This window comes from Microcaecilia unicolor, chromosome 9, assembly GCF_901765095.1.
Source record: "Microcaecilia unicolor chromosome 9, aMicUni1.1, whole genome shotgun sequence".
In the NCBI taxonomy this organism is placed as follows: Eukaryota; Metazoa; Chordata; class Amphibia; order Gymnophiona; family Siphonopidae; genus Microcaecilia; species Microcaecilia unicolor.
This window is the reverse complement of record NC_044039.1, coordinates 114,659,119-114,672,092: the sequence shown is the minus strand read 5'-3', so window position 1 is coordinate 114,672,092 and position 12,974 is coordinate 114,659,119. Positions and strand designations below refer to the sequence as shown.

Here is a 12,974-nt window from a genome sequence, read left to right as displayed (position 1 = left end):
GATAGGTAGATGTTCTCATGGGTGGAGTCTGAGACAGCGTGGGTAAGTATGGTTACATCAATAACTTATAAACTTCAGTATGTTATGCATGTATCTCTATCATTTGGGCATGAATATTTACACCAGTTCTATGGCTTTCGTAAGTGATCACATCTAACAGCATATGCATGCATACCCGGTTATGCTAGTGTAAAGGAAAGTAGGTGCCTACCTTTCATTATTGTGTACACTCCTATTAGGCTTTTATCGATTTATCCTCAAAGTGGGCACCTACTTTCTCTTTGAAAACTGCAGCAGGTACAAAGAATCCTTGAACTGCAGGTAGGATTCTTTATAGAAAGTAACTCATTTAGATTTGATAATACATGGGGTCCTTTACTAAGGTGCATAAGTACATAAGTATTGCCACATTGGGACAGACCAAAGGTCCATCAAGCCCAGCATCCTGTTTCCAACAGTGGCTAATCCAGGTCACAAATACCTGGCAAGATCCCGAAAAAGTTCAATACATTTTATGCTGCTTTCCCCAAGTCAATTTAATAATGGTCTATGGACTTTTCCTTTAGGAAGCTGTCCGGACCTTTTTTAAACCCCATTAAGCTAACTGCCTTTACCACATTCTCTGGAAATGAATTCCAGAGTTTAATTACACGTTGAGTAATGAAAAATGTTCTCTGATTCATATTAAATTTATTACTTTGTAGCTTCATCGCATGCCCCCTGGGAATATAATGGGTGCCTTATCACAAATCTGTTAGTAAAAGGACCCCTAAATTTCTTAAAAGAAAAGTATGCATGTTGTAGAAAATTGTTCATACCGTTAGAATGAGGAAGGATAATTTTCAGACATCCATTATACCTAAGAAAAAGCACATTACTGACCTGTAGCAGATGTTTTTGGAGGAGTTGTCACCCTGCTTGGTTGTGGAGGAATAGCTATTTCCCCTCTTAAATGGCTTTAAAAATTGCTCTGTCAACGATCAGGACTGCTTTGCTTTATAAATGAAATTTCTTTATACTGTTATATAAATGACCTCCCCTTGAACACACACCAAAGCCCCCCAAGAATAACAATAATGCCTCCTTGCCGGGGTATTTACTACAAGTTAATGCCCCGTTTAATAGCATAAGGCAAATAACAAACAGTGAACGTCATGCCTGCGGTGATGCATAAATACATACAATGATTGACTATGTTTAATCATCCTTACAAAGCTAATCCTTTATTCATGGTTGAGCTTGTAATCTGTTAGAATCTTTAACTCTTGAAGATACTGAAGATACCTAAGTTTGAGCAGAATATAAATGTATCAAATTACATTAAATTAAATACAGTTAACACTGGATGATGAATTTGGCATTGGTTATTTTAGGCAATGAATCATTTCTCCCTGGAACCTGATTGGGGTTGATCTCTTTTCTTGCAAATGCTCTGATGAGCCTGAAGAGTTTTCTGACTTTTCTTAGGTTTTATACTTGAGAATACATGATAATGATATGAAGGGACATCTGCAAAAATATATAAATAAACAATACAAATAAAAAAGAAGTGTTCTTTTTTATTTTTATTGTTGGCCTGAAATTCTTTTATAGATGCATAGATATAGTCATGATTTTTATGTTGTAAGTCTCTACTAACATATGCATGTTTCTATTTTCCTCTTTTACTGTGTTCAGGGATTTGTTAACAAGTTGGACAAATTTATTCACTGGTTAAAGGAAGCCATGGAAACTTCTGAGAACTGGACCCCTCCCAAAGCAGAGACAGACAGCCTTAAACTCTACCTAGAAACACACTTGGTAAGACAAGACTATATTGTGGTTATTATCCGTAGTTGAAGTGCTTCACATTCGTATTATTTGTAATACCATTTTGCTTCTGTTTCTTAGATCAGAACAACAGCTTGCTAATATAAATTATTGGAATCTCAGTGGATTGTGCTGTGGTATGTTATCAATCCAATTTCTTAGGTTGTGCCTCTTCTTGGAGCTGACTAGGTGTGGGCTTACTTTTCATGCAAAAACAAAGAGAGGGTTTCAAAGCACTAAACAAAGTCCAAACAACAAAATAGTACCAGAAGCCTTCACAAGCAGAGCAAAACCTTTAATTGTGCATCATATATCATTGACCCGACACGGGCCTTGTTTCGGCGTGAAGTGCCTGTATCAGGAGTAAAAGGGACGCTGCGATCCCATGCAGATCAAGTAGGCATTTTTGTGCATGTATTTTATGCGGATTTTAGTCACGTTTGATGTGAATTCAGCTTTCAGCTATTCTCTTCATCTTAGATAATTACAATCAAATGACTCCTGACGCAGACGCTTCACGCTGAAACACGGCCCCTGTCGGGTCAGTGATATATGATGCACAATTAAAGGTTTTGCCCCGCTTGTGAAGGCTCCTGGTACTTTTTTGCTGTTTGGGCTTACTTTTTATGGTCAGAAAATTTCAGGCTAATTTTATATTGACAGCATCCATGAATATCAGCACGATCTGTTTTTTTGTTTTTATCACAGATCCACAAAATTCTAAAGTGTATCCTCTGAGCCAAAATAATTAGTGAGTTTCTTGGTTCTGCTTCAGATGTTCGACATTTCCAGTGTGGACTCTACCACAATGCTTTAAAAGAGATTCTCTGAACTGTTTCAGTAAATCCACCAATTTTGAGTAGCTTCACGAAATCATATGATGAGACTTATTTTTAAGAGATTCATACATTCCTTTAGCTGATATCAAGAAAGCATTTTGATTTACAGAGCAAGGGCAGCCTGTGGGCAACACAAGGCCATGTGTAAGGACTCATTGTGGTACCTCATATGTGTAAGTATTAGCATAAGTCAATAGGGCTATAAAGCAGGTCCATGCCTGAAAAGCACAGCTACTTATATATAGGGTCAGCCCTGTTACAGAGGTTTCTTTATTTTCAACAAAATGTCAGACCTGAAAGATGATTTCATTAATGAAAATATCCAAGACTCAAAGACACATCATATAAGAACATCTTGTTTGTTGCTTGCTGTCCCATCCTAGGATTTCCCTTTCCCACATCATGACTGCCACCAGTGGCGTAGCGGGGGTGGCTGCCAACTGGGGCGGATCACCACTGCAACCCCCCCCCCCAGGTGCAGACCAACACGACACCCCCCCCCCCCACCGGCGTCGACACCCCCCCCCGGCATAGCGCCACCCCGACACGGTCCCCACCTGCCTACGAGCTCCATCCATCTGCAGCGCTGCTGTAAAGAAGAAATCGCTTCGTCGGCCCATCCCTCACTCACTGTCTCCCGCCCTTGAGGAAATAGGAAGTTACGTCAGAGGGTGGGAGACAGTGAGTGAGGGAAGGGCCGACGAAGCGATTTCTTCTTTACAGCAGCGCTGCAGATGGATGGAGCTCGTAGGCAGGTGGGGACAATGTCGTGGGGAGGTGCTGCGCCGGGGGGGGGGTGGACGGATGTACCCCCCACCCGTTGACACCCGGGGCGGACCGCCCCCACCACCCCGCCCTTGCTACGCCACTGACTGTCACTCTAGAGCTTCAGTAAGAAATGTGCTCTTAGCTTGAAAGTTCTGCAAGGTTGATTCCTGTTCAATCTGTAGTAATGACTGACCCAAACCCAGGAGCAAGATATCTATCTTCACGACAATCTCTTTTTGCTCTGGTTAATTAAAGACAGCGTGTCAGTGTTAATGCTGTCACATGCATATCAGGTTTCGTTGTGTCAACTGACTGATAGTGAAAAAGAAGGTTACACCTCCCTATCCAAAATAATATTTGGGACTCTGTCCCCCTTGAATGCCCACAGCCCACTTTTACCCTTTCAAAACAAGATTTAGGCTTCCAAGTCCTCCAAACCCACATTCTTTGAAACAACATCTGGTCCTCTGTCTCCCCAAACTTACCTCTCACTTCTCCCACAAAATGATATAGTTTCCTGGTCCTCTGAGCCTTCTCTATCACCCTCCCACAGATCACAGATGCCAATTCATTTCATAAATGTTTTTCATAATCTTCACCAGTAAGAGGGAGCCAGTTTTCTTCTCGATGGCCATCTTAAATCAAATTGCTCAAATCTTGGTTTGGGGGGAGAAGAAGGTTGGTTGGTAGAGGAATTGAAGTCTCAGGAGGCCTAAATCTTATTTCAGGGGCTTGATCTGACTTAATTCACCCTGTAAAGCCTCTACATTTTAACTACACATTTTGAGGATTAACTTTTCAGTATGAGAGGAGTCCAAGGTGCATCCTGCTAACCTTGAGCAAAGAGGGGTCATTAGTAACTTGGATGATGAACTGAGGAGTCCCTAAGGGAGAGTGAGGGACTGAACTGTCTCTGAGAAGGAGAGGTGGTAGGGTTCTACCTGGGCCCTAAAACATTAACTGCACGCCAAGTGAGAACAAGAGAGTTGCTATATGGGAAGAGAGTGATAGAGGAGAGTGCTATTTTATCCACAGAAACCCTATAAAATACTGCTTGTTATTCTCTCAAGAGTCACTCTGAGCCCCACTATTGAAGGACCAGCTAAAGAAGGTGCTTATGGCCATTATTTTACATGCATTTACACATGTAAACAACATCTACATGTAAACGGTGATGTTTGAATGGACTCAATTTATATATGGTGTTTGTAACATATACAACAAAAACAACAAAAATACAAGCGGGTTTGCAAAATAGATTCACTGCTTTAGTGAAAGAAGGAGAAAAAGGCAAAAAGGACCTCAGATAAGTGACGTACAGCGAACACGCTGAAATATTTATGCTCATATGAGCGTCACTACATGTCAATCATTGGTCACTTTCCCGCCTTCCTCCACTGTGCCAATTATATATCAAAATTCTTTAATTTACAAAATTCAAACGTGATATGTCCACAATAGCAAAACTCAATGCCACTTAGCTGTAAAGCGGTTGCAATCGGGCTGCCCTGCCCAACGGTCCCATTTCGCCCACAACCGGGGCTTCTTCAGGGGAAACAAATGGGGGGACCCTCAGCATACCCCACTAGAGCAACTGGACAATCTCGCCTGCAACACAAAAGTACAGAATGTCATACAGTCTATCAAGCAGGAACCCTCCCAAACTGGACGATCATATACTCACAATTAATATCCCCACAGCTAACTCCACATGCGGGGACCAAAACAGCACACACCGGGAAAAGGCTTACACTGCTTAAATACCACACTGCCCCACCCGGAACTGTCTGCACAATCAACATCACAAACACCTGAACACACACACATCCCAACGCCCGCCCACTCAACCAAACAATCCAACATATAGAAATAGCAAGAAGGCATATTGTGGATGTGGTTTGGGCATGATATTTATAAGGGATTTATAGGGAGGAGCTAAGATGTTGTTGACTTTATTAAGAAATTGAGGGCCCTTTTTACCAAGTTACGGCAAAAGGGGGCTGGTGTTGCTGTCAGCGCACATTTTACTTGCTGTACAGCCATTTTGGGAGGGGGAGCCCTTACCACCATTCTTTGAGGTGGTGGTAAGGGCTCCTGCATTAACCCGGCAGTAATAGGGCAGTGTAGCACCATCGGGTACATTCGGTGCTACAAAAATAAACATTTTTTTTGTAGCACCGGATTTGTAGCACTGGAAATGACAGCGCGCTAGGGGTGGGAAGTACCTCCGGGCTGCTGCGGTAGCTCTACAGTACTTCCTGTATAGCGAGCAGTAAGCCCGCATTGGGCTTACCGCCACTTAGTAAAAGGAGCCCTGATTTCTTACACTCTCAAGTGACAGGCAACAAGAAGTGTTTGGGAGCTTGAATGCCTGTTTGGGTGGTTTTGAAAAGCAAATTGGTGAACTTTGGTCTTGTAAGATGGTTTTGAATAACAATAAGACTGTTGTGCATAATAAGTTGGAAGCCCTGTAAAATCAAAAGAGACATTAGAATTTAATAGATCCCATTACCAAACAGCGGTAAAAAGTGGCCATAGCATGCCCTTATGCAGGTTTTTCCCACATGCTAAGGCCACTTTTACCACTGGGGTATAATAGCAGAATTTCCCATTAAAACAGATTAGCTCGTGAGCCCTTACCACCATCCATTTTGTAGGTGGTAAGGGCTCATGTGGTAATCACATGCTAATCAGCTAGAGCATGGCAATGTAGCTGTACTAACCAATTAGCACAGAACATGCCCACTCTTCCACCCAGATAAGCCCATCATGAAAAAATACATTTTATTTTTTAGTGCATGGGTAGTGCGCGCATATTCCGAAATTACTATGGGATCTCTAGTGCACCCCACAGTACACCATTTTTTGCTACAGTAAGCACACATTAGTGCTTGCCGCAGCTTTGTAAAAGGGCCCCTAAATTACGAGCAAAAGAGCAAGGATGGCCAGGAGAATAAGAAAAACAACTTCAGATGCCACCAATCAAGAACGTTAATGAAGAAATCACCCAACACAAACAGGTTTCACCTTAAATGCCTGCATCAGGGGCATACATATTTAAAAAATGTGAACATTTTACATTAAAAAATACACATTCATATTTCAAACCCAAATAAATAGTAAATAATAGCCAAGAGACATAGACGTGAATCTTCTCACAACATATATAAATTATAAACCTAAAAATTTAAATAATTATATATGTAAAAATGATAAAAACTTCTTAATTATATTTAATTACATGGATTACAAAAATCTTCTCACAACATATATAAATTATAAACCTAAAATTAAAAATATAATTATATATGTAAAAAGGATAAATACTTCTTAATTATATTTAATTACATGGATTACAAAAATCTTCTATCATTGAATAAGAAAGTATTTTTCTCCAAAGTTTCCAAAGGAAGAAATGAGAAACCAAATGCATAGCACTGTACTTGTCTTCCACTTGAAGAATTATAAATTTAAAATTAAAATTCAAAAAGACAAATAAATGGATAAAAATAGCCTTATATCTACCCAAATATAGGGCTCCTTTTACAAAGCCATGCTAGCAATTCCGGAGCGGCAAATGCAAATTGAATGGTCTTTGTCGCATTTGCCATGCCAGAATTGCTAGCACATCTTTGTAAAAGGAACCCATAAATAAGATAATGAGTATTTAAAAAAGAACCATCTCTAAAAAAAAATTATTTCTAACTAAACAGTGAACTTTGGTTCTAAAACAACTGAGAAAAGAAAATATATGTTCAAAAGACAGGCAATCAACCATCAGACGTGAGTAGATAGTGTGGAACTGAATAATTTTCTGGAAGATTCTCATCAAGCAGCCCTTTCTCGTGCGACTTTGATTACAACCTTCGCCCTTGAACCTGATCACAATTAGGTTCTAGGACTATATTTCTGTCCTGATCATGCTTTGTTTATGGGTCATGTGTTCATCTTTCCTTTCCTTTCTAGGCCTATACAAGTGAGAAGAAAGGCCTTTTTGGATTTTTGTTCACAGGCTGTTGCCATGGGTGCTAGTTTTTTCCCTTCAGTTTTCCTACAAATGTTGTATTAAGTTGGAAAGCATTAATTATGTATTCTATGACCCAAAACAATTGAAGAGTTTTATAGAAGATAGGGTGAATCCCTCTGGCATTGTAGCTACTGTCCATCTTACTTAATTGAATGTGTACAATTTGGTATGAGTTCCCTATTAGCTCATATTTCTTTTCTGCTACTTATTTTCCTTATGTCCCTTTGAGAGCTCCAGCTTTTAGAGACTTTTCTTGTTTCCTCTCCCAATTACCTCCTGAAGGATGATATTGTGGTATTTTTTCTTGTTATGGTATTTATATATATTGATTCTGGACTGTGTTTTTCTGTTGCAGTATCATCTCTACTGTATTCAAGAGTTTCTTGAACACTTTTGTTATAAATGTGCATAAAAATAAAATAAAGAAAAAAGGTTTTAAAAAGTGCTTGTTTTGGTCAGCTATTACAGGAGAGATTAGAAGAGGTATCCTCCTTAATCGTTTATCCCACTCAGAATTGAAAGCAAATAAAGATTGTGGGCTCTGTAGTTAATTAGCAGCATTTACATGTATATGTTTGCAGGATGCCAACACTTTCAAGTGTAAGTTGAGAAATACAGACTTATATACACGTAAGTGTCAGCATGGCATTTACATGTGTAGGTTGCCAAACTTCCTCTGTTAATCATGCCACATATAGATTTGTAAACTGACTGCTCCTGTTGTACATGGTAACAAATACACATGCAGTTCTGCATTTATTTTAGGAAAGGCTCTATTCAGCTTATTTTCGAAAGAGATCGCCGGCCATCTTCCAACACAAATCGGGAGATGGCCGGCCATCTCCTGAACCCGGCCAAATCGGTATAATCGAAAGCCGATTTTGGCCAGCGCCAACTGCGTTCTGTCGCGGAGCCGGCCAAACTTCAAGGGGGCGTTTCAGCAGGGTACAGAAGGCAGGATGAGACGGGGCGTGGTTACGAGATGGCCGGCTTCCCCCAATAATGAAAAAAAGATGGCCGGCTCTGACGAGCATTTCGCCGGCTTCATTTGGTCCATTTAATTTTAGGACCAAGTGTCAAAAAAGTGCCCCAATTGACCAGATGACCATCGGAGGGAATCGGGGATCACCCCCCTTACTCCCCCAGTGGTCACCAACCCCCTCCCACCCAAAAAAAATAAAAAAAAAACATTTTTTTGCCAGCCTCTATGCCAGCCTCAAATGTCATACCCAGCTCCCTGACAGCAGGACAGACAGTGGCTTCCAGGGGAAACAGACTTGTCCTACCTCTGGAGTTATGGACACTTTCCGGCCAATATTCAAAACCATGTAACCAATATTCAGCAGGAGATAGTCAGCTGAACCCCACTGAATATTCCTGGTTAGCACCACCTAGTGGATATCACTGGATAAGTTTGGCCTCCAAATCTGGCCGCATCAATACCAGGTCTATCTTTGTCCGCTATGAACTTAGCCGGGCAGCACTGAATATTGGCTTGCTTGGCTGGCTATGTTCTTAGCAGCTAAGAAGAAACTGGATATTCAGTGCCAGTCATTGGAAACGGCCCAGCACTGAATACCCAGGCTGACCGCAGGAGGCAGCCTAGCCACCTCCCGTGGTCTGAATATCTGGCCCAGTTTGTTGTGCTCATGAACAGTGATGTCTGAAGAAGATATGGATTTGGGAATAATAAGAAGTAAAGGCGAGCTGATGTTTTTTTTCTTTTGAGGAACTGTGAGTAAAAAAATAAACATATTTTTTTCTCAGCTCTGGGAAATGGTCAAGTGGGAGGGTTTTTTGTGTCAGGAATTATTAGGAAAGGAATGGTAAATAAGGCCATGAATATTATAATTCCTCTGTATCACTCCATGGTGCGACCTCACCTTGAATACTGCATTCATTTTTGGTTGCTGTATCTCAGAAAATATATACAGGAATTAGAAAAGGTTCAAAGAAGAGCAACAAAAATGATAAATGGGCTGGAATTCTTCTCATATGAGGAAAGGCTAAAGAGGTTAGGGCTCTTCAGCTTGGAAAAGAGATGGCTGAGGGGGATATGATTGAGGTCTACAAAATCCTAAGTGATGTAGAATGAGTAAAAGTGAATCAATTTTTTACTCTTTCAAAAAGTAGAAAGATTAGGGGACACTCAATGAAGTTACATGGAAATACTTTTAAAACAAATAGGAGGAAATATTTTTTCATCAATGAATAGTTAAGCTCTGGAACTCGTTGGCAGAGGATGTGGTAACAGTGGGTTAGCATATCTGGGTTTAAAAAAGGTTTGGATAAATTCCTGGAGGAAAAGTCGAAAGTCTGCTATTGAGATAGACACTCGCCTTGTTCTGCCCATCATCCCCATGGCACACTCGCCTTGCTCTACTCCCCTACTACTACTACTTAACATTTCTAAAGCGCTACTAGGGTTACGCAGCGCTGTACAAATTAACATAGAGGGACGGTCCCTGCTCAAAGAGAGTGGAGGAGTGGCCTAGTGGTTAGGGTGGTGGTCTTTGGTTCGATTCCCGGCACAGGCAGTTCCTTGTGACTCTGGGCAAGTCACTTAACCCTCCATTGCCTACCGCATTCAGCCTGCCATGAGTGGGAAAGCGCGGGGTACAAATGTAACAAAAATAAATAAATAAATAAAAAATACAGTCTAAGAGACAAGTGAACGGTCAGTCCGATAGGGGCGGTCAGATTGGGGCAGTCTGGATTTACTGAACGGTAAGAGTTAGGTGCCGAATGCAGCATTGAAGAGGTGGGTTTTAAGCAAAGACTTGAAAGCGGGCAGGGAGGGGGCTTGGCGTAAGGGCTCAGGAAGGTTGTTCCAAGCATAGGGTGAGGCGAGGCAGAATGAGTGGAGCCTGGAGTTGGTGGTGGTGGAGAAGGGTACAGAGAGGAGGGATTTGTCCTGTGAACGGAGGTTACGGGCGGGAACGTAAGGGGAGATGAGGGTAGAAAGGTAGTGAGGGGCAGCAGACTGAGTGCATTTGTAGGTAAGAAGGAGAAGCTTGAATTGAATGCGGTATCTGATTGGAAGCCAGTGAAGTGACCTGAAGAGAGGGGTGATATGAGTATATCCCTATAGCATACTCTCATCTTGCTCTGCACCCATCTCATCCCCTTGGCACACTCACCTTGCTTTGCTCTCTTCTCATCCCCATAGCACACTCTCACTTTGCTCTTCCCCTTCCCCCTCCAAGGCACACTCAACTTGCTCTGCCCCCTCTCATCCCTATGGCATATTCTTACCTTGCGCTGCCCCCCTCCCAATGACAGACTGTCACCTTGCTTTGCACCCCTTCCCACCCTCCCCATGGCACACTTGCCTTGCCCTACCTCCTGTCATCCCCATGGTATACTCAGCTGGCATCAGCTGCTCTCTTCCTCTCCCCTACAGGGATCATTCATCAAGAGGAGGAGGAGGAAGTGAACCACTGCACATCGGGTCACTCCCTCCTCCTCCTTTGATGGCCCTAGACTCAATTATTTATGTTTACCACATGGGCCTCCGCACAGCCTCACTGTTCATATAAACAGTTAGGTTTGGCGTCAGCAAAGGAGGAGGAACTGACCCGATGTGCAGTGGTAATTAAATTTGCTGCTGACACAAAGTTATTCAAAGTCGTTAACTCGCGACAGGATTGTGAAAAATTACAGAAGGACCTTATGAGACTTGGAGACTGGGTGGCTAAATGGCAGATGACGTTTAATGTGAGCAAGTGCAAGGTGATGCATGTGGGAAAAAAGAACCCGAATTATAGCTATGTCATGCAAGGTTCCACGTTAGGAGTTACGGACCAAGAAAGGGATCTGGGTGTCATTGTCGATAATACACTGAAACCTTCTGCTCAGTGTGCTGCTGCAGCTCGGAAAGCAAATAGAATGTTGGGTATTATTAGGAAAGGTATGGAAAACAGGTGTGAGGATGTTATAATGCCGTTATATCGCTCCATGGTGCGACCGCACCTTGAGTATTGTGTTCAATTCTGGTCACCGCATCTCAAGAAAGATATAGTGGAATTGGAAAAGGTGCAGCGAAGGGCGACTAAAATGATAGCGGGGATGGGACGACTTCCCTATGAAGAAAGACTAAGGAGGCTAGGGCTTTTTAGCTTGGAGAAGAGACGGCTGAGGGGAGACATGATAGAGGTATATAAAATAATGAGTGGAGTGGAACAGGTGGATGTGAAGCGTCTGTTCACGCTTTCCAAAAATACTAGGACCAGAGGGCATGCGATGAGACTACAGTGTAGTAAATGTAAAACAAATCGGAGAAAATTTTTCTTTACCCAACGCGTAATTAAACTCTGGAATTCGTTGCCGGAGAACGTGGTGAAGGCGGTTAGCTTGGCAGAGTTTAAAAAGGGGTTAGACGGTTTCCTAAAGGACAAGTCCATAAACCGCTACTAAATGGACTTGGGAAAAATCCACAATTCCAGGAATAACATGTATAGAATGTTTGTACGTTTGGGAAACTTGCCAGGTGCCCTTGGCCTGGATTGGCCGCTGTCGTGGACAGGATGCTGGGCTCGATGGACCCTTGGTCTTTTCCCAGTGTGGCATTACTTATGTACTTATGCCATGCAATCTCTGTGGGAGAGGAGGAGAGAGACTGAGGAGAGACCTGATGTCGGCATCTTTGCAGAATTCTGCGAGGTCTGCGGAGGTGGGGAATTCGGCGCGATGCAGTTGTGCAGAATTCCCCTAGGAATACTAGATTTTCCCATCCAATTAACAACTCTTTGATTCTTCCCTATCCTAACAAATTTAGGTTTCCTGAAGTCTAGGAACTTTATCTTTGAATAAAACATGATTGCCTATGTTCTAATACTGAACCATATCATCTGGTAATCACTGGATCTCAAATGTTAACCCAGTATGAGCAAGATCCCAGCTTAACCACACCTTGTCTCTCTCACACACATTTGTACAACAAAATGTCATTCTGTTGTGCGTATATTCCCCAAAGAGTAGCCTTACAAGGAAGATATTGTAGGGACTGCCGCTATACCTGAATGATTTTTCATAATGATTAAACATCTGTTTGTGGCAGAGCAATGCTAGTTTCATAAAAAATTAATTTCTTCCTAGAAAATGTCATTTTCCAGAAAATGTCAGATGTGGAAGATTATTTTGCAAAGCACTGAGCACATTCTGGCTTTTCAAAGTAAGTTTTTAATACTCACTCACTAGGCTAATCTGCTATTTCTTTTTTAACACGCACCCTAAGCCTCTGAAATGTCTGCACAGCCAAGGCATCAGAAATAACTCAGTGTTCATGGGAGCCTGTAAGGTGTTTTTGTTGGCGATAGTATGATATCTATAGAAGCACAGTGTAAATGTTTCTTCACAAGAGATATGGCATCAAATCTTCACAGCGGTTTTTAGTTACTCTGACTTCCTGAATTTTGTTTATAATCTAAAAACAAAAATGGGTTATGAACACAGTACCTAGAATGATGATGGCACTGATTAACTGCTGTATATAGATAGGCTCCCCAGTTAAAGTGGGCTCTGCTGATAAA

At 41.9% G+C, this 12,974-nt stretch overlaps 1 protein-coding gene across 1 annotated transcript in view; it reads left to right on the top strand.

Moving 5' to 3' along the window:
* AKAP6 (A-kinase anchoring protein 6) overlaps positions 1-12,974 on the top strand; it is a 698,126-nt gene that overhangs the window by 129,323 nt on the left and 555,829 nt on the right. The window contains exon 4 of the mRNA XM_030214549.1: positions 1,678-1,800. Coding sequence (XP_030070409.1) covers positions 1,678-1,800 — 123 coding nt within the window. The remainder of the gene's footprint in view (positions 1-1,677; positions 1,801-12,974) is intronic.